The sequence below is a fragment of the Lepisosteus platostomus genome, chromosome 24, assembly GCF_059453375.1.
Source record: "Lepisosteus platostomus isolate fLepPlt1 chromosome 24, fLepPlt1.hap1, whole genome shotgun sequence".
NCBI classification, from domain to species: Eukaryota; Metazoa; Chordata; class Actinopteri; order Semionotiformes; family Lepisosteidae; genus Lepisosteus; species Lepisosteus platostomus.
The window spans coordinates 10,430,113-10,456,938 of record NC_142634.1 but is presented as its reverse complement, the minus strand read 5'-3'; the positions used below and the strand labels follow the sequence as shown (position 1 = coordinate 10,456,938).

The window sequence follows — 26,826 nt, the reverse complement described above, 5'->3', positions numbered from 1 at the left end:
TCTCGATGGACTGCAAATCATAACGGGATATTTATTTTTTACGAAACAAAAATATGATGCAGGCCATACCTTTTGTATCGAGTTCCACGTGGATGACGTTTCCCATGACCGAAGTGTTGTCGAGGTTTTGAACGGCCTCCTTCGCCGCTTTTACTGTGCCAAATATAACTTTAGCGATTCCCAAGTGCTTCTTGTTTTTCGGATTATACAAAATCTCGACCTCCTCGATCTCTCCGAATTTCTTGCACATGTCCGTCAGGAACCCTTCCCTGATGTTGTCGTTGAGCTTCGCAAAGGTCACCTCTTTCGGGGGCACGGGGCCGACGTAACAGTCGTCGATCTGTAAATAAAATAAACAAATGAAAATAAAACCTAGGTTTCAGATGAGAGCATAAGATAAGGACCGTTGGGGTGTACGGAATGTTTTAAAACAAAAAAAAAACAACAGTCTGAAACGCAACTCGGTTTACAAATTGGCACCTGCTACTTTCCGAAGTTTTCTTTTTTTTTTCCCCAAAAAGCAAGCTTTTAACAGAATTATTTTTTTAAAAAATCGTCATTCATCCTATTGCCTTCAGCCTTCAGAATTGTAGACGTGAACACGTATAAATGCCAACAACCAGTCGGAGGAACTGTCGAGGCTGTAAATACACTGAACGAAATATTAAAACGACCGTCTAGCCCCCTTCAACGGGCTGCTGCCAAAACAAATCCCAACCGACCGGCTCCGGGAAGAGAGACGAGCGCCTGTCACATCTGACAAGCTCAGCAAGGGGTGTGACACGCCGGGTCTACCTTAAACTTCGGAACCGGGAGGTCTGTCTCCTTGTACTTGGTCCACAACCGACCGATCCTGGGGTCTCGGACGGTATCCACGGGTGGCATGCCCGGATTCTGTAAGAAATATATATATTTGTTTTTTTAAAAAGGTGAATCCCAAAAGTTAAAAAAAACAACTGAGAGTAGCTCCGATGCGTGCGATGGACGTGATGTCTCCGGATCTCCACACGGCGGCAGAAATAAAAATAACAGGGGGAGGAAAAAACCACTTAAAAGCTGCATTAAAAAAAACACAAAGTATCCCTTGAAATACGCGTTAGCCTGAAAACAACCGCCAGTGTAGCCATTCCCATTGTGACCCGGGAAGCCGGCTGAAACATTTGTAACAACAGCACAGTGACATTTTGATGCAGTGTGTCAGGTGTTGTGTAGCGAACTAGTTCAGCGCCTTTCCACCACATTTCAGTGTAGCGAACAAATTAACCTGCACAAAGCGCCCGTTTCCCTGCTCCGGGCTTAGTGTTGAAAAAAAGGAGTTTACTCACGGGCATGCTAAAATGCTGTCCATCGTAGCGGTAGAGTTTATGCGGTCCTTTTTTCAAAGCTGGGTCAATGATCAACTTGTAACTTCTCCAATGGTGACTTCGTTTCTCCCCTGAACTGCACACTGGATTGCTGTGCTCCATTCCGTTCGCCAGACCTGCAAAGGGGAACACAAGGCGAGGTGAAAGCGTAACAGATGTGCTGGAAATGATGAACGGCACTTGCTGGCTTGCACACATAAACACGGGTTAAGTCGAAAAAATGGGGACTGGAAGCTGGTCCCCATTACCGAAACAGACATAAGAAGAAGAGGAGAAAAAAAAAGAGAGAGCAAGCTCACTTGAACTCTGCTTTCTGCCGTGGTCTTCATTTAACCTGGCCTTTTCTCCTGGTTTGGACATTGTGTAGATTTCCAATCGAGTCTTTTTTTCTACCAAAACGGCGAGATCTTTTACATTTCCCTGATTACATTACATGGTTTTAAAGGATCCTGCCTCCTTTTTGCGAGCCAACACATATTGTGTGCCTCTCTGGTCGCTTTCTGTCTCTCCCACAATACACCACTATACTAACACCTAGCCTTACATTCCAGACGCACATTCGCTACTCGGATTTGACAAATATTTCAGCCGTGCGATACTCCTGTTTCACAAAAGGCGCAGCGAATCGGCGATTTCTATTTTTTCTGAAGCACTTTAATATAATTTCTGCGCTTGATGGCGCGTTTGGCCGAAAACACCGGCTTTCCACGACGCATTGAATCTACCGCCTAGATTTACGCAAACGGGGAAACTGCCTCTCAACAAGACGGACATAGGTGGCTCAAGTTTTTTAGAGGCTATAAAGAGAACCGGGTTATAATCCACCCAGTCCCCTGTGATATTGTGTCCGTATTTTCCTTATTTTTAAAAAAAAACACAGGGGAATAACGAACGCATTTGCAAAATACAATGTTAGTTTTAAGGAAGCGTGAGTACACTTAACTCTACGTTAATTTCACTTATTAAAGAAGCGTTTCAGGTCGCAGGAGCCAATCAGAAAGCAGCTAACATATTGCTTTTTCTTCGTGCAGCCTGACGAACGTGTTGCATTATACCTCTTTTTGTTTTAAAAATGTTTGTATGCTGTTGTATATGCGATACTGGGGTATCCATTGCGATCATTGTCTGATATTTTGCAGTGCTTGGGCAATTGGCTGGTTAACAGCAGTGTGTTCCCACGGCCAATCAGATCGAAGCTACCATTTTAGCTCTTGCTATTAGAAGCTGAGCCGAGACATCCTTCACCAGACAGCAAAGAGGAGGCCAAGGGCTCAAGCAGCCATTTTTCTGCAATGGAACTGAATGGCTAATATATGATTCTCCTTTGTTCCAAAAGGGATCTTTGACTTCATCATCTCTTTATGGACTATATCAGTGTGTTGTAATGTCTGCCATCATTTAAAGGATTTAAGAAGAATGAAGATAAAAAATGTTGGATGTTATCCCTTTGATTATTTTTTTTTAATTTTCTTCCTGGAATCCATCTTGGTCCTAACTAGGTCAGGGCACACCCATATATCAGCAGTTTTAATTCAGAAGTCAAATCTAGTAAATAAAAAAAAAGCTTGTTTTAGGTTTTGATGTTGCAAATATGCTTTTAAGGGTCAAATCCAACAATATGTGTTCAACAAATGCTGTAACTGCACAACATTTCTGAGTGCACACTAAAATGGCCAAGTAATGATGTAGCTCTGTGTAAGTTTTTTCTCTTATTCTTTTCTTTACAAATGAATTCAGTTTAAAATAACTCACAATTTTGAACTGTCATCACTAGGTAGTTTGGTGAAGAACCTATGCTTCAATGAATTTATACTTTAAAGGTAATATTTTATGATTTATGTACCTATTGTCTTTTCAGTTATTTTGTCTGCATGCAATTTGTTTCCTCCATTAAAGATTAATCAAACAACTTACAGCTTCTCATGTTTCAACAAACAAATCAACAGGCCACGATTTAAAATGCAAATGATAGAAAAGCATAACAACAGGCATTGTTGGCTTCTTACACAATGCCAAAGCAGCTCAAGTCTTATTCCCCTTCTTGAAAACAGTAATTTTACAAAATAATATTTGGGAGAACAACATTTTTAAATTAGACGTTTAGTGTTGAGGATACAAGAAAATGACAACCCATTTTTATCTCTGGTATTTTGTTTCTCTTCAATAAGTTAAAATAAATAGTGGTATCACAATTCTTTTGGCTAAAATAAGTAACATTTCACTTTCAACATAATGAAAATCAATTATCTCATTTCACTATGTCTTTAAAATGAACTTTTATCAGCTCACAAGGTAAGTAAATCTCTTTGACCTTGCATCAAGGACATATTTTATTTCTGTACTTGTCAGGACTTTCCATGATCTTTTCATATTTGTACTTCAATTAAATTGACAAAAAAGCTGCATCACATGTTGTTAATACCCAAGGGGTTTAGCCACTTAGATAAATATCAATATATATATACACATAAAAAATATTTACCTTAACATTCTGATGCAATGTTTTAATCAGGCCTATACGCTGAAGAAAAAGGAACATTTTCATTCCCATCTTCGGATCCATTAAAATACAGGTTGCTTTTTTACAAAGGGAGGGGATGTAACGCCTATAAAAAGAAAAAATGGCTTTCTTTTAAAATTCTTCGTTTTTTATTTATCCGTCTCAATCTAAAACTTTTTTTAAAAGAAACTGCACACTGACCATGAAAAAAATGCCGAGGCTTGTCTGGTAGCATCTGTTTAAGCAGTAATATGCAAACATGCCTTTCCTCTTCTTCCTAAAGGCTCTAGTCAAAAGCATTTCGCTCATCAATTCGAAGGTAACTGCTAAATATATCGACTATTCTTCTGTAAGAGGTGGACAGCTTTCTTTTTTCAAGGTAATAAAGCATTTTTGTAATAAAAAGTGAAAATAAAAAAATATTTCGTCCAGCATTAAATAACAATAAACTTTCATTTTTTAAAATAAATTCGGTTTTTTCCCTGTGATTTACACATGCAATAGTTAATGAAATATAAGTAAATTGAGGAACTCAAAATTTACATTCATTGCTAATAAATCCATTTTCTGAGAGAATATAATGTTTTATTATTTTAGATCAAATTATACGAAATCAAGAAATAATACCATTTTACATTATATGTTTTAAAAAATATTTGATCAAAACACTTCACATTTATGACAAATGATTTTATGACATCTTAAAAACTTACACTTAGTATAAAGTAACATGGTCCGTGTAGACGAAGGTGGAATAATATTAATCATTTAAAAGAAATCTGTAGGGGGTAAACAAGCGTTTGTAGACTGTTTTCCCCCTTTTACGTCCCCTCCAAAAGCGAGTTTATGAATTGTGCTTTTAATGGCTCCTGTGGTAATCACAGTTTCAAAATGGCTTCTTCTTACAAAGGATCTCTTTGAGCTGGAATTACTGCTGCGCCATTGCTGGGTGAGGACTTATGTCTTAATGGAAGCGCTTTGAAATCTCCACATTTTTTCATGTTCATTCGAAGTACATTTGTGGTGATCTTTTTGCCTTCTTTTTTTTTTGACATGTGTTGTGTGAGGGAGCTGTTGAAAGCAGGTTACAGCCGACATTATGAAAAGCCATTTGGCGCTGCGGAATCCTCGCCTGACTCGCTGTGCTGCTGCAGCTGTTTCGAAACGGATCTGGCAAACTACAGTAATCTGAGAATCTGGCCGCCTGCCAGCGGCTTCCTGCGTTATGCTGACCGCAGCCCCCGCTCTCGGCCATATAAGGTTGAAAAGCAATTTTTAAACTCGCATTCAAGCACAATCTACACGGAGGGAATCTTCAGAGAACTATGCCCATTTTCTTTTCTTTTTTTTTCTCCCCGGCGCATTTATTATACTTAAGGTAAATCTGCGCAGAAGAAATAATTGCGCCACACATCAAAGGGAAGACTGTTTTTCCACAGTACTCCAGTCACGACAACCCACGCTCCAGTTTAAAAAAAAAACCAAACAACTCCACTACGAATGGTGAAATGTTTATTTTTCTGTAGATAGCGGCAAATTTCATCTGCAGGGTGAATTTCACAGCTCGAATGTAGAAATGGTTTGCAGAACCCTTTCCTGTACTCTTGGTCTGGTCAATGAAAGGAGATTTGCGAGCAAGAGGAAAGAATGCGCTCTAATTGTTATCCGTGGATGTTTTGACATGGGAGTAATCCTGTGTACTGGTTCGAGACCACATTTTTTTTCTTTTTAGGGTAAGCAGTGTCTAGGGAGGTGCATGTCGCCTCTTGTTGGTTTGGGTTTTTTTTTTTAAATAATGTCTTTGTTTTAAGTTTTTATTTAACAAAGTGTCCCCTGGTGGTTTGAAAGACCGGGACCTTGTCTAGTACACAGGGCCGAGCTGGTTAAAGTCTCCACAATGCTCATTCCTGGTAACTCCTGCGGCGCGACCGCCGTGCGCAATTCCTCAGACGCGCCAGGGCCGAGCTTGGCATCTGCTTTTATGTTGGAACAAAGCTCACCCGACCCTTCCTGCTCTTAAAAGGACCTTTTTTGGAAGCGTTGGTGCTTTCCCATACACCCAAGGCTACATACAGACGGACCAGCAAATGCGCCTTCAGTATAACTTGACTTTCTGTATTGAACACAAAAACTCGCATTGTTAAGGACGGCTCGGTAGGGACAGCTGTGCCTACCTGGCGGTTTCAATTTCCAGACTCTAAACCTTCTTCTGAAGGGCTTTTACTTAATTGATTTGATCTTACATCGCATTATACCATACCTTTTTATTGGTTCTGCTATCTCTTATCATCGTTCATTTCTTACTGTAAAGCGCTTTGCTAAACGACTTTTAAAGGCGCTATATAAAATAGTTTAGTATTATTACATTTATTTTGTGTGTGTCTGCATAGGACAGACCATAAATATACAATTGTTTCCAATTGATTACGCGCGGTAAGTCTTAACGATAATGGCGCAAGCCGAAAGTAACGATTTAAACGCAAAAGCATGGGACTGGATTCGGCGCAAGTAGGAAGTAGACCCAGAGTCAAAAGACCAGCAGTTACCGGCCTGAACAGGCTTCTGTTTGGTGTGCCTCAGAGTAAATGAGGCTCGTATAAGAGACTGTTTAGGAGATCGATAAAAAACGAGAGACCTTCAGAGTGCAGAGAAGAACACTGCTAAAAATAGCTTCGACTGGCGCTTTCTACAATGATGACCCGCTCAATCTAAGACGTTTTTTTTAATGTCGGCGAGATCCGCTAGTATAAGCTCAGAGCTGGGTGAGGTCCGAGCAGCTGAGCGATTTGGAGAGGAGAAGCGCCATATTCAAGAGGGGAATGGAGCTGTTTACATTACTGACGTCTAACTATGCAGATTTTTAAATATGATTTTCTGTGTAGCGATAATTTTACCAGGGCTTTTGCAAGTGACGTTTTAACCGTTTAAATAGCAAGTGTACAATCTTGGTAAAATACAGATATTTGATCTTATTCTAATTGTACGCGTAACCAAAACTCCTGTCTTATTTGTGTTGTAGTGACTTGCTCGTTAAAAAAAGTGTTTTTACATAACTTTTAGAATAATTTTAACACATCTCTTATTTGTTTAACGCTCTTCAGTTATTTCTGTAGTGTACAAAAATCGATCTTTCAGTGGAAATTGTAAGGACTAAAATTGTGGCCAAACCATAAACTGTATGCTGTTTTGTGTGTGAATCTTGGATTTTTGTTTAGTCCATGTAGTTTCCTTCCTTTATAACATTCTCCAATATGTTAAGTAGACTGAAAAATATAAACAGGGGAATCCAACATCTCGATATAAACATACATTATTCAGTAATTGTGCCTTATTAAGGGAAACTCTTTATCAGAACAGATTTATGACCTTTCCTACAGCAGTAGACTATTACATGGTTATCGCTGCAGTTGCAATATTAAAAAAATCCTGCAGGAAGAGGCAGCTATTGTACTTCATGTACCAGTACTCAAGATGGCAGACTGCGTTGCAACACAAGACAAACTCATTTACAAACTGACAAGGTTTCAGTTTGATTTGAAGGTACGGGTATTCTGAGCATCAGAAAATGTCAGTCCTAATGTCTCGGCTGCTCTGGAAATTTCCTGGTGAGAAATTAGGAGACTTGGCAGGGACACAGCTGGCACTACAACCAGAACAAGATTAACACTCCGTCTGCACCCGGGACTGGAAGAAACAGCGGGTCTGTGAACTTCTGATGTCCATCCCCAGCGAAAGTTCTGGGCAGTGCTGAACTGTAAAACGTGTTTGCCGCCTACCACAGTGTGCGCTGATGCAAAATATGTTTGTTTGCATTCTTAGTTTTTTTTTTTCTCTTCTCTGGTCGTGTGCGAGTAATGGAAAATAAAATCGCTCCCAGCTGGGCGACAACCTGGAAACGGCGGAGCTCCGCACTCGGGAGGTCACTGCCCCGCAGATCCGAAATGTGGCCGAATCCCCCAGAAACACGTGCATCTGGTGCTGTGCAGCAGGAAGTCACTTAAGCGACCGTGTCTTTAGTGGAGATCTGATGGAATCCAGGGGACAGTGCTTCCAGCCGTACAGTCTTACAGCTACACGGATCTGTAGTACTCCTCATGTGAACAGTTGTGTATAAATGAGCTCCGTGAAGTTGCCCCCCCCCCCCCCGTACAGACAGCACAAACGATGAAACCCACCTCATTCGTTAGTGTTACGTTTGTGCCGTTGAAAGTAACTTCCCAGCTGCTTTCTTTCCCGAGATATATATATAGGTGTCGTCACTCAGCCCCCCTACAACGTCGTAGGGGAACCGGACCGGTCTCATTCGTTCGTGCTGCGTTTGTGCCGTTGAAAGTAACTTCCCAGCTGCTTTCGTTCCTTATAAATGAGCGTCCTAGAAAACGTTGGCTACCGATGCGTGAACTGGGAGCCGAAGGTTTCCACTGACGTCAATCCGTGAGGTTTCTTTCTGGTCTCATTCCTCTAGGTGGCATGGCAGGACTGACCTGGACTTCATACGCGGAGCTTTAGTTAAGGCGCTTTACAGAAACGAGCTTACAGGCATTCTGCGCGTTGCCAACGAGAAGTGTACAGCAAAGTTTATACCTTGGCAAGGAACGATCGCAATTATCACATCTCACTTGAATATCTCGTATAAACGCAGTCCAATGGTCCAAAGTGCACCTCAGTAACAGTCTGGCATTCATGTTAAAAGATTGTTGGTAGTTGTGAGAATAAACAATTCTGCCCTTTCAACTAGTGTTTGGACTAGTGTGAGACGTATGTTGATCCTGGGGTGTATTAATAGAGAACAACAATATCAGGGGCTGCCCCTCCCTGCCTAGGAAATGTGGAGAAAAAAAATTGTCCCAAGAAGTGCTCATCCCATGCCTGAGAAACGTTTTCTTTTTTTTTCTCCTCTGTAATAATAAACAACTCACGTGTTGCTGGAGTTTTCCATACAGTTCTCCTTCCAGCTATACGTAAAGGTAGAAACAGTAATAAAGAGAAGGGAGCTGCCTGTGCTGTTAGGTTATCTTATTACTAAATCTAGCAAAACTGGGTGGTTCACATTTTGAAGATTTTTTTGCCCTGATATAACCTCACCTGCTTGGGTAGTGGCTGTAAATGAAATTGCCCAACAGCTTCACACTGTGTATTATAGGAAATACTGTTTTTTTTTTAATAAAGAGATACCTCACAGCCTTCTACCCTTTAAACTATTAAAAAATTAAAGTACTGGGCTAAATATTAATTTCATTTCAACAGTTAAAAAATGTGTTGTTATTAATTAAAAAATGGTAAACACCGTATTTTCATTCTCAAAGCAACATGTATTTTCTAAGTGCCTGTATATTTTGGTTCATGCTGTGTCATTTAGTTTTTGTATTAATAAATAAATTACGTCAACAGGAGCCAAACTGTGTTCAATGATTGTTCTCTGAAATTCTGATTTCCAGTAAAAACTAGAACGTCTCTGGCGCATATTATTTCTCAGAAAACTGTTTTTGTTTCCCTGAAGTATGTGCCATGTAACCATTATTGCAGTACACGAGCTGTGCTGACACTATTGAAGGAGCTAGTGGGTGTTCTGTGTGATCTGGGCTCGGCCCGAATCCAGTCAGAGTTCATTCTGCGTCAGGTATCAACCCTAGTTTCCCACACCAGGAGGGAGTAAGCTTTCAGAGCTCGTCAGCGGTATGCAAATACAGAACTGTCCTCCTGCAGGCTAGCGGGAGGACTGGCGTTCTCCTCCTGCAGTGCAGAGAGCGCTGGTTATCAGCAGAGTGAGGAAAGAGTGTTGCAAGACACTACAGGTTCCTGTCAGAGCTGGGTAGGGTTACCACACTCCAGAGCTGCGACATTGGTCTTCCACACTACACAGGAGAAGAAACCACGATTATGACAAATTTACCTGGACGCCTTTGTGCCATCTGTGGGTTTCTGTGTATTTCCCTTCTTCCAAAGAAAAGCCTTCCTTCAGCTCTCATCTCCATGTGAGACGGATTAAATGAACGGGCTACCCGAAATTCACAGACAGTAACGGACCATAGACTCCTGGGCCCCATCTGTGCTGCTGGGACAGGATTAACGGAACACCAAAATGACTCAGAATGGGACGGCAAAGAGCAATGGCACAAGCAAAGGCCACGAGGAGCTCAAAGTTGTGATCGTGGGGGATGGAGGGTGTGGGAAGACGTCCTTGCTGATGGTGTATGCTAAGGGAGACTTCCCAGAGGTAAGGCAGAAACAGGAACTTGCCCTTGTCCACGGTTTTCATTGTCCTAACTAGACTGCTCCTGACTAAAACTCTGAAAATCACTACTGGTCCTGGATGGTCGCGGTGTCTTATGTGATGTATTCCACACTTCAATGGCTTCTTTCTATCAATTGTTTATTAATTGGAGTATAGCACTTTCTAGGTCTGTACTCATTGAGGATGACGAGTTGCCTATAAAACTAGGTGTTCTGCTAAACCCCCAGGACTAAGAGTGAACATCCCCGGTCTGCTGTATGTTCATTAGAAGTGTAGAACAATACAATGAAACTGCATGCTTGTGCTTTTCACCTGGTTTGTTGAGTGAGCATTTCTGGCAATGGGTGAATTGTGTAGGTCAAAGATGTTTACTCTCCAGTTGAATAGAGGTAATGCCGGTCATGTTTTTTTTTTCTTTTTCCTGTTGTTTCGTTACACCTGTCTACCAAAACACCAGGAATGAGAAAGAGAAGTGAGCAGTTTAAAACAGGGTTGATTCTATTTGTATCAGACACCATTAGATTGAAGTGTCTGATGCCTGTCTAGTATTGTTACACCTTCGCCCCTCTTGAAGTTCAGCAATCTCTGTTGTTCTACAGTAAACCAGAATATCCAAGTTTTTTCCCAGTTGCATATGAATTCAGGAAAGAAGTCTGTCTTTACGGCCCACCTAACTGGGCGTCATGGTTGTGGCTATGAGATTCAACTAATATAAAATCTTCACACTTCAGACTCTCCCACAAGACAGCAAAAAGTGAAATAAACAGATGGCCTGCCAGATTTATCACTGTCTTTAGGTAGTGATTTTGGTCCCTTTCATTCTCCTCTCATTTATAATACAGTTGATCACACAAAATGGGCGACTTGGTATATACTGTAACAAAGCCAGTTGGTATAGGTTAACGTGTCTTATGTTTTTCTTAGAATGTTCTAACAAGCTAGATTTGATTACTTTGTGGAATAAAGACCACACCCTATCGTCCTGAAGAGTGCAGGGAGTGACAGAACAGCCAGACAGTTTGTCCCATGTGTGAGAGGTTTCACTGGCAGAGGGGTGTAGACTTTGCATTCGCTTTCACATCTACTGATACTCAGAGAAAAATGCACCAGTACGACTGTTTGTCGTTTGGATAGTATTGTGTCTTGGGATGACGAAATACTAGGCTAAAGATTTATACGATATGAAGAGAAACTGGAGCGTGCCAGAAAACCTGAGTAAAAATTACCCTAATGAATTTTTGTAAGAATCTGTATAAATAGTTTCACGAAATGGTGTGAACTCAAGAACCGCCCTTGACTCGAGTAATGATGATCGTCTGATTTCTATCAGTACGAAAGACGGCAGCCTGTCTGCGAGATACATTGGACAGAGAATAGGATGTGCTTCAGCAATCGGCAAACCTCTTCAGAGAAACCAGGAAGACCACGTGCTGGAAAACAGCAGGCTCACCAAGCCAGCCCTGGGCCTTCTCAACTATCTGATCCATCTACGGAACTGTTTTCACACTACAGTGGATGCAGCACAAGAGGCTTCAGGAAGAAATAACCTGCACATCAGCAGAATAACTGTGGATGCTGCACATTGGTGGTGGTGGAGGGGAGTCCCCATTACCTGTAAAAATGCTTTGGGTGGAGTGTCCAGAAAAGCGCTATATAAGTGTGAGCAATTATTATTCATTAACTGTATGTTTTCATCTGGTGAAGACCTGCATGCTCGGAAGCTGTTAAGGAGGAACACTTTCACAAGTGAATGATGACATCGACACCTTCTATGAGCCAGAGAATATCTAAGCTAGTTGCAGGGGGAGTGGCACGGTGTCTTTTTCACGAATGCAATCTGTTTTGTGTTCGACAAGACCACGTGGGGACAACATGTGGTGAGCGTTGTGCTCACTGTTGTGTTGTTCAAACCAGCCAGCCGAAACAAAAATGGAAAGATGATGATGTCGGGAAGAATTTCATATAATAAGCCTTTTGTTGCAGATTGAGGTCAAACTTGCTGCCAGTGATATGTTGACAAAAAACTCGAGCCAACAATTTTTCCATTTCTACAAGCCCAACCAGAACAGACTCTCTTTCAGTTGGACAATGCAAGACCACATAGCGCTAGGGTTAGAATGGCAGGACGTCTAGAAAACAATTTCTCAGTCTTGTGATGGCCGGCCTGTTCTCATAAGCTGAGTGCAGTTGAAGATCTGTGTGAGCCCCTTGCCAGGGCTATCAACTGGAGTCAGACACGCCCTTGCCATCATTGGCCAACTGGCTGTGGCTGAACAGGAAGAGGAGAGGAACATCCCACAGCGGTCTGTCCGGAGGTGGATCAGGAGTGTGCATGATCGATGTGGGATTGTGAGTCATGCCCAATAATAAATACGCAGTGGAACAGGTAAAGGTTTAAGCTGTGGAGCCTTCTTCATGCGTGAGCTACTTAAACGTCTTCAACAAATATTCAAACTTCTTTCTGGCTGGTGGGTCATGTTTCAAATTGAAAATTGATAACTCTGGTTAAAGATATCAGATTAATTCTATAAGACCTGACTTTGGTCCTTTTTCTATGATGTGCTACAGTATGTGTGCTTTCTTTGCTTGTTTAACACTGCTCTGTCCCGATCTTTATAAAGGTTTGCCCAGGTGTACCACGGTAGGGACATGTTAGTGAAGCTTGTGGAATCACTGTGGAATCTATGATAGTCATAGTAAAATACTGTGGGAATTCCTGGTAAAACAAAGTAAAAGCATTGTATGTGCACAGTAAATCCATGTACCTTGCAAATTGATCATGGTAAAGTTGGTAAACACTGTATTGCTATGTAGTTTGTAGCAATAAGTATAAACGTGTAGAAAAATGTGTTAATTAAATATTGAGCACTTATGCCGCTAACTGACTGCTTTTACACCATAGTAGTCATTCTTGTGACTACTGTTGCACTAAATGATTTAACATAATATCCCTTATTAGGGTGTAACAAATTCTCACATCTATTTTGAGTACACTGATAGCTCTGTGAACATAGGTGTAAATTCTGTTGTTAGGCGGTAATGTGTGTGTTTGTTTATTCAGACCACGTCATCATGATAAGCTCCAAAATTGCACACTTCTTTAAAAATGTTACAACAGTCTCTATCTTGATATTTACATTGTGAACAAAGTCCTGATACGTGGTTCATATTATTTATAGAACACCAAAAGATTTCGATGAATCACATTCACCTTTCGCAGCATTTATTATGATGTGTTAAAAGCAGTTTTATTCAGAATGCTTGTCAGAAGGCTGAATTTCCAGAAGGAAATTGTAAATAATGGTAGTAGAAGTAGATAAGATAGTAATGTTTTATTAGGTAAATTGAATAATTCTTACCTATTGGCTTTAGAGTACAGCCCGGTGGTAGTTCCCCTGGTTTGACATTTTTTCACAAGCTGCTTAGAATGTGGGAAATACTGTACTTAAGAAAACATGATAGTTGAAGCAGTGTAGTTTAGAGATGCCCATGGAAATACTGTATAAATATTTATGTAACAGAAATAAGAGGAAATCTCAGGTGAAGTACTGAGTACAATCAAAATGCTATTTTATAATATATATGGTCTTCATTTTAATGTTTCATATTGGTGTATTGGTGCATATATATAATTCTACTCTTTAATATAATTATTCATAGCTACAAAGTCAGACAACAAGCCTGGACGTAAGATTTTAAAAACATCAAAACAGCAGCTGCCTCTGGATGTGTAATGGATGCCAAATACTGAAGAATAAATCTGTCCCTTTTGTGGTAAAGGTGGCTCAGATAATTTGGTCATCTTGGGTTTTTTTAATCAGTGCACCTGTTATTAAGGGGAACGACTCACAGTTCTCCTGAGTTAGAATTCATGTACCAAAAAGAAAGAAATAATTTTTGCATGGAGTTTCTGTTCCCCATGTGAGTGTGTTTTTTTAATTATCAACCTACAAACCAGTGAGTCACACACTCTTTGCCAGTCCAGACAGAGCTGCAGACCTCCAGAGATACCAGCAGCTGAGATGGCCATTCCCTGTTCTCACACTGCACTACATTTCCAATGGGAAAGAGTAGCTGTTTCATGGTGTCTCCGTTTCAGAGGCACATCAACCACAGCAAAAGCTGCTCCCCTGAGTAAATGTTAACAATCACCCTCACAAGTGGTGATGTCACTTCATTTGCAAAGTGCTGGCAAAAGTTGTTGAAAATGTTAATGAAACCACACTCACAGCTGCAATTTGTCTGATTTGCCTTTTCATGCTTATGTCAGAAATTTGCACCACAAGACAAAACTCTTCTGGGTTTTTTCCGGAGCAACCCCAGCAGCTGTATGTGCAGTAGAATCTTCTCCCAAGGTATTTGTGTTTAGCACAGACACAAGGTCACACTTGTACTCTTTCACTAGACATAAGCAAGTATAATAAATGAGTCTGTTGTAAAGCTGAAAGAATATTTTAGGATTCATAACTCAAATCAGTTGGGGCAATGAGATATTTTATTATTTTGGTTTTGGTGGGGCTTTTTTGCACAGGTAGGAGAAAAACATTATATTACATTACAAGAGAGTGTGATAGACTGCAGCCTTGGTTAATTACTACATGCATTCCTGCATGGATTTGGAGATTGAAGGACATTTTCTTGACCTCTGGGTGGTTTTTGCTGTAAGGCAAATGAAGATCCCACTTTCCTGGAAATAATTGTAAAGTGGTGCAAAAGCACTCCTCCTATACGTTTTTCCTATGCGTGTTTTTCATTTAAAACATGTTTGAAGAACTGTCCAAAGGCATGATGTATGACGATAAGTTCTTTTTTTCTGTTAGTTGTTAAAAAAAGTTAAAAGAAAAAGTGAAAAGCCAGGATAAAAAAGTTAATGAAAGGTAGGGTTTGTTTTAAAGCGATGAGATTTTCACTAAGCAACTCAACCAGACCTGACACAGACACAGAATCAATAAGGAAGCTATAGCCCACACTACAGCAGTGCTAGGTAATAGGCAGCTTTGCAAGTGCAGCCAGGTTTTCAGAAACTACCATTTTACAGATTCTACCTTGAGCTTCCATAAAAATACAAATCTTGAAGAGAAGGGAACCTGTCGTTCCTGTTTTGTAGCCACAGTAAGGTCCACAAACCCACCACCTTCCCCCCTCACACACACCTTTCAGTTGTCTCACGGTAACAAACTGTTTTTATCTCTGTAGTGTCTAAAGGCCCTGCGTGGGATCTCTCAGCTACTGGTAAATACATGTCATGGCTGTTAAATCCCACGTCATTGCTGAGAATGTTTTACATGTCTTACTGATTATCATTGGTTCTCCACCACACCAAGAACATTCAAACCCTTAGGAAATCAAGGGCACTCCTTAGTGAACAGAGTCCAGAAATAGGCTCATTTCGTACTTGTACACTTTCTTTCTTTTCATCCACTGTTCTTTGTTTTTGGTTTTAACAGAAATACGCCCCTTCTGTGTTTGAGAAGTATGTCACAACTATTAGATTCGGAAGCAAGGAAATTAATCTGAACCTGTATGACACAGCAGGTAAGGGTTTTTCTTCAGCTTTTTTTTTAAAGCCGTGATTGTTTGTTCAGGACATGTGTTCTGTGTTGCAGAAGCATTGTTTCACTGAAGTAGAGCTTCGTGTCAGTCTAAGGAATGCAGAAGCAGAAAATAAAGGCATGGGTGAGGTCTTGTAGGCGTACGCATTAAAGAGAAACCTCACACATGCACGCACTCTATTTCGTAACCACTTAAGTAACCAGATCTGAAAAATTTCTGATTATAAACCGAATAAAGTGTGGTAGTAGAACAATTAATTAATTTTAACTACCACAATCAGCAACATATCAGCTATCGTTATAAATCTTACTCTCAAAAATGCTACAGTATATGTTGAGTGTAGCAATTTTCATTATTTAACAAGCAGTACAAATTAGCAGAGCCAAAGTTCTTGTTTTTAGTCCAGCTCTCTAGATGGTTTTCAATGAGATTTTGCTGCTTGCTGTCCAATCTGTATCACGCATTAGGTGAATTTATTCAACTCCTCTAATTCTTTGTTGAAATAAACCCCTCAGCCAAGTGACTTCAGTTTTTGGAGTATCTGCGGTGGTGGCAGGGGGTTTTGTCTGTGTCGTTAAGTGGTTCCTGCATCAATTATACATTTCTTCACTTTGATCATGGTTGATGCCAATACTGTTTTGGTAACAGTCATGATCAATACTTCATTTTTTGAAACATTATGTTCTATCCAGTTATGGTGGCACCAGCACATGTCGTACTATACTATGCAGTGCAAGATGTTTGCCTGTGCATACAGTATGTTGTGTCTGGTGAACATGGTCCTGAGTGATATCCACAAAACCAGTAAACCAGTACTAAGACTGTCTTACTGAAGAATGCATTGTGTTCTCATTATTCACCCTGGTGGTGTTTCAGTTTTCCAACTTTGTCAATTCTTGACACATCTGTACATCATTACATTTGGGTTGTTTTCTGTGCCCTCTCAGCTCTTTTTGGCAATAGCACTTATATTAGGGTCTAGGTAGATCACCAGTCATTATAACAGTGAAAATACACTGTGCACACAGGTCCTAAAAATTCACTTTAAACTTTTATGCTAATAGAAGGACATACAGTAGTAAACTGATATGATAGCTTTCTGCCATATGAGTTACTTTTCATTCCTTATGTTTTCTCTGTAATCATGCATGCTCACACCATCTTTCAAACTTTCTGTTTACCACAAAACACCTCAACAGAACTTTATCCAGTATGAGGACTGTTTGCAAAACTGATCATCCTGTGTTCATACAAACTACTGTTCTTTGCTATTTTCCCTCTCGGATCTCACGAGTACTTGGGGCTTCATCGCATGGTTGAGGAATTTGACTAACTGTTCCTTTCAAACGCTTCCCAGGTTTGGATGCTGCACCTTGACCAATTTGTGGTTTAAACAAAGATATGTCAGGGTGCAAAAGAGGTGCAGGTATTTACCACACGCCATTATTTCAAATCCAGTTAATAACTTGTTTTCATTTCAGTACTCTTGGGTATGAAGTGTCTAGATTCAGAGCAGAGAAATGAATGTAGCTTCTGAGCACTTTGACTCTCTGCGGTATTGCAGCAGATGACAATAGTGGCAAAACATCGCTGGCAGGATGTGGCGCAGACGCACATCCGCTGAAGCAGCAGAACCGCAATGATTATCGCTGTCACCTCCTGCAAAGGCTGCACAAAGATCACCTTTCCAAAGTTTACAGGCACCTGAAAATGTGACTTTAGTTCAAATTAGCTGGCTGAGGTCTACAGCCTATCTGCTGATGGACCTTTGACATTTTTGTTCTCAGTTTATAGGTTTTCTTTTCATTCGCTTTAATAAAGACATACAGATGTGTGTTAGATGTTTCATCACTTGAACAAGAAATAAAACATGGGTATTTTGTAACTTATCGTTTTCATTTTCTTTATTAGTATTTTGGGTTGACACATTTATCTGACGTGATGTACCCACGTATACAGCGGAGTGTTTTACTGGAACAATTCAAGTATGTTGCTCAAATGTACAGTCGTTGTGGATCACCTGGGATTTGAACCCACAGCCTTCTCTTTATGCCACTACAACCCTAACCAGTGGTCCCCTAAATTCCTCAGGGCAGGTGTTGAAGTTGAGAAAATAAGGAAACAGTTGAGGAAGCTGATTTTCACCTCTTCTATCTCATTCAATGTCATTCAATGTCAACTTGAGTCCTTGTTAACTGTTAAATGTTAAATTAAATATGTTAAATTGTGAAGGCTCAAACTTTAATCTAAGGCAGGGAGACTCCCTCCAAGGTTTCAACTGCTCACAGAGAAAAACAGCAACATTTGTGTCTCAGCAGCAGACTCAAAACGTCTGACCTGTTCGGCTGGTCTGAAGGAAGGGTGAGACTTGCATCACCAGTGACACAGTTAATTGAACATTTCAGAAACAACCACAGAGTTCAAATCCAGTCAATAACTTGTTTTCATTTCAGTACTCTTGGGTATGAAGTGTCTAGATTCAGAGCAGAGAAATGAATGTAGCTTCTGAGCACTTTGACTCTCTGCGGTATTGCAGCAGATGACAATAGTGGCAAAACAAAAGTGGTTGTCTAGCAGGAATCTCCAGAAAATAAGGGATTTCAGGAAGATGTTGCTACTCTGCACTTGTTCTAACTACTACCATCACTCACACACAGACATGCTAATTTCACATCAGATGAACAGTGGACTTGTGGCAAAGCATATTGTACAGGTTGTTTTCCAGGTCTTTGTCTGAAGTTAATATACACGAGACGCTTCCATTTAATAGTTTAATGCTCTTCACCAGAGGCACAGAAGTTAACATTTCTACAGACATCTGAGCCTTTCTAAAATGGTCTGTAAACTTTACATTCTAAGTAAAGTACTGATTTGCAAAACAGAAAGCAGGCCTGGAGATATAGCCTCAAAAGAAGATGAACTGTATTTCTGTTATTAGAAGAGTGTGCCAGTTTTTAGGTCACAAAGATTATGGTCTTCTCAAATTCACAAATACTAGTTCATTACTGCAACTCAGGAAAAGTCACTTTTTTATCTTTTGATACAGTAACATGTCAAAAGCCTGTCAACATATTTTGTTTTTTTTATTTTGTTGTAAACTGCTGGGCAGTTTAACAGAGCAGCATTTGGAGAACTCACTAGCCTTCTGGGCACGTTGTACTCTCCCTTCATGGTGCTTATCTTAGCCAAACTGTTACACAGGACCATAAAGACTGCAGGAAGAGGAAGTTCAGAGCAGGATGTTGTGGCTTTCTACCTCAACACAATTTAGCACCATCCACATTTCTGCATTTCACAGTAATTTCAATAGATCTAGTTACTTAAACCTTCAGTAGGAAAGTAACATCTATTCAGGTTTGTTCTATTAAATAGTGCTATACTTAAAATAACTGTTTCTGCTTCTATCAAAGGACCCAGGCATGTTTCCTGCTACCTTATTTCACAATGGAGCTTTTGTGAAACACATAAAGAGTACCGACAACACAATCAGATGAATGAAACACTGAAAAGAAATTTAACAGTTTCCCCCACTGGGCTATTGGTTTAGAGCCAGCCTGGGTCAGCAATGAGCAGCAACTGATCCCATCTGTTTGGCGCCTGACGAAAATCCGTTTTCTGACAACAGTAAATATTAGGGAGAACTCTATGATTCTGCAGAGTGTCAGACGTTTGGCTGTTCTAAAACACATGGCTTATTTCACATTGATAACAAATGTAGTGCAGTATAGCTGTCTTTTGCCATAGCCCGTGCAGAACGCTCATGTCTTTGTCTTCGTGAGTTGGAAGAGCACGTGGATGCAGATCTTGTGCCGCAGTGTCCCGAAAAGGTCTAGAACTCTGAAGACAATTGAGAGGAAGGCCTAGGATGTCTAAAGAATAAGAAGTATACAGTGTGCTGCTAAATCTGCTGAGAGGAGGAACCTCATTTCCCTCAATTTACAAGTATAAATAATAGATAAATAATAAGCAGGATAAAATCTTAAAGGTTTTTAGCTTTTATGTGATTTGATGTGACTTTAATCAGTCTCTTCAGGCCATACTTCATAAAAAATATTGTCATTCCTATACCAGCCTGAAACTTGACTCCTTGTTGATTTTAATAGTTTTAATGGCTCTGTTTTTTTTTAAATGTCAATTACTCTTGGCCCAGCTGTTGGGGATGTTTTCAAAATATGTTTAAGCCTTTTGAGTCCTTTGGTTCTTCTTAATGAACCAGGTTTCATTTTCAAAAAATGCTCTCACAACTACAAGTCCCTGTGTCTTATGTGTTTCAGGCCAGGAGGACTATGACAGACTGAGGCCTCTCTCCTACCAAAATGCCAACCTGGTGCTGGTCTGCTATGATGTCACTAGCCCCACCAGCTTTGACAATGTCTTAATCAAGGTAAAATGAGAACCTTTGCCTCCTAATAATCTTTCTTTGTTCACACTTTGAGATATGTATGTAGATAGGGGACCACCCTACAATTCACTAGTGTGTTATGTGGATGGCGCGTTTAAAAGATTAGATGTTGGTTGTGTTTTTGTGGTTGCCAGGCATTAGGTGACTGATGCATTTGCAAAGATGCTATTGACAGTTGAGATACCCTGTTGATTAATTCCATCATTCAGCTCCTTTTCATGTCCTGGCATCTGAGGTGTGTGTCATCTGAGCCCTGTGTAGCTCCAGAAGGTGGAAAGCAACAGCCACACAGAGGTGTAGCAGGGGAGGCAGAAAGAGCTAAACAGGGTCTTTTTGTATCTGGTTGACAAAGGCCAGTTTCTCCCAATTGACAACGTAAATGCCCACCCAGCCTCTGACCTCATGCAAGACAGAGGGCTTAATTCCATCTCAACGCTTCAAGCCACGCCATTGTTTAACACCTTGTTATTGTTCTCGATGCTGCACTAAGGAAGACATGAATGTGAGTAAGATGAAGCACAGCCCAGCCAGAGCACAGGACTAGTTTACAGGAGCACAGGAGGTCATCCTCATTCACCCAGAACAAAGTGTCAACATAGTCAACAGCCTTTTTAATATGTTAATAAGTAGATAGCTCCGTCAGCATGCATTGCATAGGCTGCACAGAACACTGGTAAAGGTTCATTCCCTGCTGAAAGGTAAAGAAAAGAAGCACAACGTTTGGGCTGTGGAGCCTTCTAAAGGTGTCAATTATTTACAGCCCTTATTAATATCCCAGCAGCAGCAGATTTAATGCTTGTACCTCTCCGGGAAGTTATTACGTCAGACTCCTTCAACAGTCCTTATTGCCAGATGCTGTTCATGTCAAGATCCTCCAAGAAGCTGCTGATGATGAAGACCAGCTGCTGCAGGCAGGGCAATGACTGGACAGATGCTGCTGATCGGTTTAATGCAGGAAACCTATCGCAGGTCACCCAGTCATGTTCACATGCACATGGTGGCCTGTTTAAATTCACAGAAGGGATTTAAAATAAGGCCCCTGACTGTCTGTAAAACCAGGCAAGAGAAAATACAGACTGTGTCTACCAGACCAGACAGAGATAAATGGTGTGGTGCACTGGGGAGGAAAAAACACAATGAAAACCAGTGAGGCAGAGGAGAAACCTCAGAAAGGTTTGCACAGTTTCTACTGTAAGAGTAGCAATTAACTGTTATCCATAACGATATTGTGACAATGGGGTAACATCAAGTGAGGTTAAAGACTGATCTTCTTTCTTCTGTGAGATAGTTTGAAAGTGCAGATAAAAGACGTGGTGCAAGAAGAGATCTTCTTCGACCTTCTGAGGAATTTCAGGAGGTCATCACCAGTGCTAATCCCCCCTTACTCCTCCTTCACAGTATCCCTGGTTGTTAAACTTTAGCCACAGGAGAGCTGAGGATATGATTCGGATCTGCCTTCCAGATTGTTAGGCACTGTTTATGACGTCTCATATCATCTCTGAGCCTTCAGCCCTGCAAAATATTTATCATCAAAGTGAACATTTCAGTTTTCTAATGTGTCATAAGTGGGCGTTTAACCTCATATACTATAGATATCTAGGGGTTTGGGGTCTGGAGTTGGCTTTTTTCAAGCTAATTGTTGTGAAAATAAGTGTCTGATTACTGGAAATGCCTTCTGTTCCAGGTAGCACAGTCTGTTCAGTGTTACCTTGCAAGGTCAGGCAGCTCGGTGTCACTTTATCTCAGGAATGCAGAGACAATCTGGGTGTGCTGACCCCATTGCCAGGCCCCCTGTGCTGGGAATAGAGGAATGTTTTGTCGACAGCTACTGTAGCTGCTGCATCTTGGTCAGACCCGTCAAGGTTAAAATTTGTAAGCTGGCTGTAAGATAGCCTGTATGAGTCACTTTGCCTAATCCATGATGTTAAAAGGCTTTAAGTTTGGGATCCTTCCAATAGTTTGGAAGCAACAATAGGAATTTCATTCAATTGACTCCTGTAGTGAGAATGTAATGGGCAGATACTGACGCCAAGCACGTCAAGCGAGAAATGGCCAGGTGCTTCATGAGCTGCCGAGCTGCTGTGAGCAGATAATGAAAGTCATGAAGAGTTCAAGCACTTCAAAATGATCCCAGAAAATAATCTCAAAATTGTGTTATGTTGGGCTCCCGCCTGATCAGTTTTTAGACGTGCTGTCAGACTATTGAGCAGATCCTGTGGAAGCAAGCACTGTTCTGTCTGTCACACCACACGACACCAGTGCAGTAACGGGTAAAAGAAATAATACTCGATCACAGTCAGGCTTTGAGAGATGTGCCCTGTGATGAGTATGCCTTGAGATGTCAACATCCACTTCATGATACAGAAAAGAGGGATTTAGTACCTCTGCAAGCTCTATCAATGACATCTTGTGCTCTTAGGATCCATATGGTCCAGACTGATCTTATGGTTTGTCCTCCCAAAGTGCAGGTGTTCAGCTTATGGAAGTTGTGCAAACTGCCTTTAACATGTTCCACCTTGAAGGGACCTTAACTAGGTTCATTTATATCCCAATAATGATCCTCAACAAAAACAGTGACACCAGACTGCTCCCTTTACCGATTTCTTCATTTCACCTCAGCAGCTGAGAGAGAAGAGCTGAGTGGCTGTGGAATCTCTTCGATAAAGAGTTTGACAGAGGAAACAGAAAACAGTAGTTGAGTCACAGCAGATTGTAGAAAATAAAAGTGATGGGGGTGGAGGTGGGAATTGTGTGAAGGGTGCTTATGAAAACTTAAAATGCCCTGAGTATCCGTAATAAATTTCAAACTTTGTCCTGTTTCAGTGGTATCCAGAGGTCAACCACTTCTGTCGTGGGGTTCCCATTATCCTAATTGGATGCAAAACAGACCTTCGGAAAGATAAAGAACGCACCAGGAAGCTCAGAGCTTTGGATCAGGCTCCTATAACTTATATACAGGTAAAGTCTGTCTGTCTGTATACTGTACAGATCATATTCACACTCAGTATATATATATCAAATTTAGAACTGCTAATTGTTTTGTTACACCAGAATGGAATAGCCAGTTGTCTGTTTTTTCACATCTCAGCTGTCAGTAATGAACCCTAAGACCATGTTCAAGGAAGAATGTCACGTCCCGTATACCCTCAAACCACCTTCGTCTTTTAGCAGTGTCTCTCAGCAGCGTTACAGAGATTCGGTGTCGCGTGGAGGAGATTATCGTCCCTCCAGCAGCTCCACTGGACTGCAAGCGCCCAGAGGGCTGCAGGGCTAGCTGTGTGGCTCAGAGCCGAGAAATACCTGGCTGATTAACCGTACCCTAACCTCAGTGACTTGGGCCAGACTCGAACCTGGGATCACACAGCCCAGCCTGTGCTCAGGCAAGAGACACCCAGGAGGCCTAACTATAGACAAACATACCCAAGAACAAAGATTTCTCTCTATATACATATACATGCAGAATTGCTTTGGTGTTGGTGGGTCTTGATCTATTGATAACTCACCAGTGGCATGGAAGAAACAATCTTTAAGTAAGCCGAGGTTTGATTGATTTCTCATCGGTGCCCATAAAGGGTGCTGTTATTAATAATGAGAATTGCTTGCATTTGTATAGCACTTTTATCCACAATGATCCCAAAGCACTGTACCTATAGATGGGGATCCATTTCACCCACCACTGAAGTGCAGCACCCGCTTGGGTGACTTATGGCATCTTTAATGCTCAAGTAGTGAAGGTCTCATCTAGTGTCCCCAGTCACCGTCCTGGGACATTGCTGTGGAAATTCTGGCCTAATTGGAAGAGCGCCACCTACTGGCTCACAGCAGTTGCCTGGTTTTCTGCAGAGGCCTCCCAGCCCTGTACTCACGAGGCACCACGTTGCTTAGCTTCCGAGATCTTACAAGATAAGGCGAGCGGCAAGGGTGCAGCTGCTTTTGACGAGCGCTCGTTGTGAAACGGTTGATGTCAAACTCTCATTGTGTAACGCTTGTTGTCAAACGCTCGACGCTTCTTCAGAGTTAAGGCAATTGGATTATCCGAATGTCCTTTGAGAGGAGGTCCAAATTTCAGATGTCAAAAGAAAAGGTCAAAGGCATGCTTCCTCTTTTTCTATAAAACGTGCGCGTTTCCCCAGGAGTCTAATAAAGAAGGGTTTCCTTTGCGGTTGCAGGGTCAGGAAACTGGGCGCCAGATAAACGCTGAAATGTACCTGGAGTGTTCGGCTAAGTACCGGGAGAACGTGGAGGACATCTTCAAAGAAGCCACAAGAGTAGCTCTGGCTGGCATCAGGAAGGCAAGACACCCGCGGAAGAAGAACAGGTCGTGTGAGATATTGTGAAGTCCTGGGCCTGGACAGGCCCTACAAGCCCAGAGGAACTGGAATATTCTTTTCTTTGCACTTTTTTTTTCTAGCTACAAAGAACACATATTATGGTGTTATATTTAAAGTGGATCAAAAGGACTTTTCACAGGTGACGACCTGAGGTTTTTCCAAAGACAATGACATGTTTTACCACACCAGGATGCAGGGAGGGAGGTGGCAGGCAGTGAGTCCTTCACATTATCTCACATGTTGGTGAGAAATGCAACAAAACAATGAAATCCAAAGCTGCTAGCCTTACTATCGCACCTTTCTTTAGCAATATAGGTTCTTTTTCCCTTTTCAAACATGTATATAAAACATAATAAGCAAAAACAGACCTCGAACTTGTTTCAGTTACAAGCTACGTTTTAAGAGACACGATCACCTAGACATGATTGCCTCATAAGATAATGAGGTCAGGTAGGCAGCAGACTCCCAAGTTTGTCATTTCCCACATGAACTGTGTCATTGACCCGTTAGCACTCACGAGCCCTGTGAGCATAATGCCGTCCAATTGTTTGCAATCTGTCTTATGTTCAAGTTGGCACCACGTTAACGTATTGACGTTCTGTTGTTCACAAGGCCCATGTTGTGTTCACACCCAGACACACAGGCACAAACGCAGCCCAGCAACTCATGTAAACAAGTCAGTATTCATTATTCATTTCGTTCAAAAGGGCCTCTCTGCAGATGCAGCCATACTTGTAAAAATAAAAGCTGGTTTCGATATGTTCCTGGATTTCTCCGATTCGTGAATAAACGATGCATTCAAGGCATATTGCACAGGATTCAGTGCTCTTCCAACATCAAGCACACAAACTCGCTTTTGAAATTCCAGGCATGCGCTGGTTTCGGAAACGGATGCCTCTCGCTGGCTCTGTTTCATCTGCCGTTCGATATATCTGCCGCACGGCTTTGACCTACAATCTGGGCGGAACTTACAAAGTGCTCCAGGGAGCGCTTGCGTGGGTAGAAGAGCCGTTATTGGTTATGTGAAATAAAAAAAAGACATTGTAAAAAACAAAAAACAAACTCAAGCTGCCAAATACTTTCAGAGACCCCTGAATATGCTAAGCAGCAATGGGTGATGTTTTAGTGGATCACTGTGAATGTGCAATCCCTCACCAGTCATAGTTCCCATCAGGAAAGCAATCTGTGCTTTAAGAATATCTGTCCAGCTTGGGTTCCCAATGTGGTGATGTGCAGGACCCTTGTTCAGACAACATTGGCAGAGTCTGTGTTTTGTTTTTGGTTTTGGCCTGCCCTCCTGAGGCAGCAGAGAGCCCTTCTGCTCCCAGCCTGTGCTGTAGGGCTTTCACACCACTGGGGACAAGCTGCTGGATCCCAGCGAGAGGGCTGGTCAGCTCAGGTCTACAGGCTGCGTTGCGCAACACCCTGGACAAAGGCACGTCTGTTGAAATGCAAGGTGCTGCCAAGCTGAGCCGGCATCAGCCACCTCTTTCATCTGCATCACCCTGTGCAAGTCCTTCTCCCCGAGTGGCTCGAAACCTTTCAGCCAGATAGTGGATATCACTGTAACTGTTTTAGTCTGCAGTAATACCAGTCTGCTGGGTCAGAGACTGCATGAATGGTAAGACTTTAGTCTAGCCCAGATGCTTAAAGGTCTAACTTTAAAATCTAAATTCCTTTCTTTTATTCAAGACCCAAAGATCCCAAAACAGCTTACTCCTGACATTTCAACCAAGGATCAAGATCTGTGTGGTGCCCTATATACTGTACATCATTAAAAGGAAATAACGTGGCCATATCTGGGTTAACACTTCCCCCCCATTAAAAGTAACAATTTGAAGCCCGATGATAAACAGGCCGCCTTGTGATTACATCTCATATACTGTATGTGACAGCCTTTCCAACAAAATGTAAGGTTGATCCTTCCCATTAAAACAATCTGGTGGGAAATGAAGCAGATTGTGATCTGAAAGATCAAATTTGAAGCCGCGAAGAGCTCAAAACGCTACATAAAGTACAAGGTCCTAATAGATGCTACCGAATAGGCCAGATGGGCCAGTGGTCTCCTCTTGTTTGTGTTATGTAATATATATCTTATTTTGCAACAACGCTGACAAGTGTAAGTATGCAACGTAGTGACCTTTTGGACAACAGGCCAGGTGTCACGCAACAGACAAATAACACCGGAAGGTTAAAGCTGTAAATGTTTTCGGGATAATAAACATGAGTCTGGTATTGAGTCTCCCCAGTGTTATCTTTTTCAGTTCCAGGTGTTTGGGCTTCTGCTCAAGGCTGTCTAATGGCTTCAAGGCAGCAGTGCTGTTTGCATTTCCTGGAAGTGCTAAGAGAGTACATACTGTTCGTTACCAGTAAAAAAACATGAAGAAAACAACATCATTCTCATCGCTTTTTAAATGCCTCCTCACCAAATATTTATCATA

General features: G+C 41.4%; 2 protein-coding genes and 1 long non-coding RNA gene across 6 annotated transcripts in view; 2 read left to right on the top strand and 1 right to left on the bottom strand.

The window, feature by feature from the left end:
- setd1ba (SET domain containing 1B, histone lysine methyltransferase a) overlaps positions 1-8,877 on the bottom strand; it is a 41,442-nt gene extending 32,565 nt beyond the window's left edge. For 2 of the 4 annotated variants that reach the window (XM_088618016.1, XM_088618017.1), the window contains exons 1-4: positions 1,664-1,802; positions 1,326-1,480; positions 796-894; positions 70-340 (exon numbers count right to left, since the gene is read on the bottom strand). In XM_088618016.1, coding sequence (XP_088474142.1) covers positions 70-340; positions 796-894; positions 1,326-1,480; positions 1,664-1,724 — 586 coding nt within the window. In that variant the 5' untranslated portion in view covers positions 1,725-1,802. Of the gene's footprint in view, positions 1-69; positions 341-795; positions 895-1,325; positions 1,481-1,663; positions 1,803-3,846; positions 3,971-4,065; positions 4,377-4,577 lie in introns of those variants that run through there. The other 2 variants (XM_088618018.1, XM_088618019.1) reach the window with 2 other exon arrangements.
- On the top strand, positions 2,150-3,273 carry LOC148641615 (uncharacterized). Its single transcript, XR_015929772.1, has 2 exons — positions 2,150-2,292; positions 2,504-3,273. It is a non-coding gene; the product is annotated as an uncharacterized LOC148641615 (long non-coding RNA).
- Positions 8,878-9,488: 611 nt separating the features above from the next.
- On the top strand, positions 9,489-26,620 carry rhof (ras homolog family member F). The gene is made up of 5 exons (XM_088618028.1): positions 9,489-10,081; positions 15,547-15,634; positions 19,927-20,036; positions 22,878-23,012; positions 24,224-26,620. Exons 1-5 carry the CDS (start codon positions 9,947-9,949, stop codon positions 24,389-24,391), a joined length of 636 nt encoding a protein of 211 aa, XP_088474154.1. The 5' UTR covers positions 9,489-9,946; the 3' UTR covers positions 24,392-26,620.
- Positions 26,621-26,826: the final 206 nt, after the last annotated feature.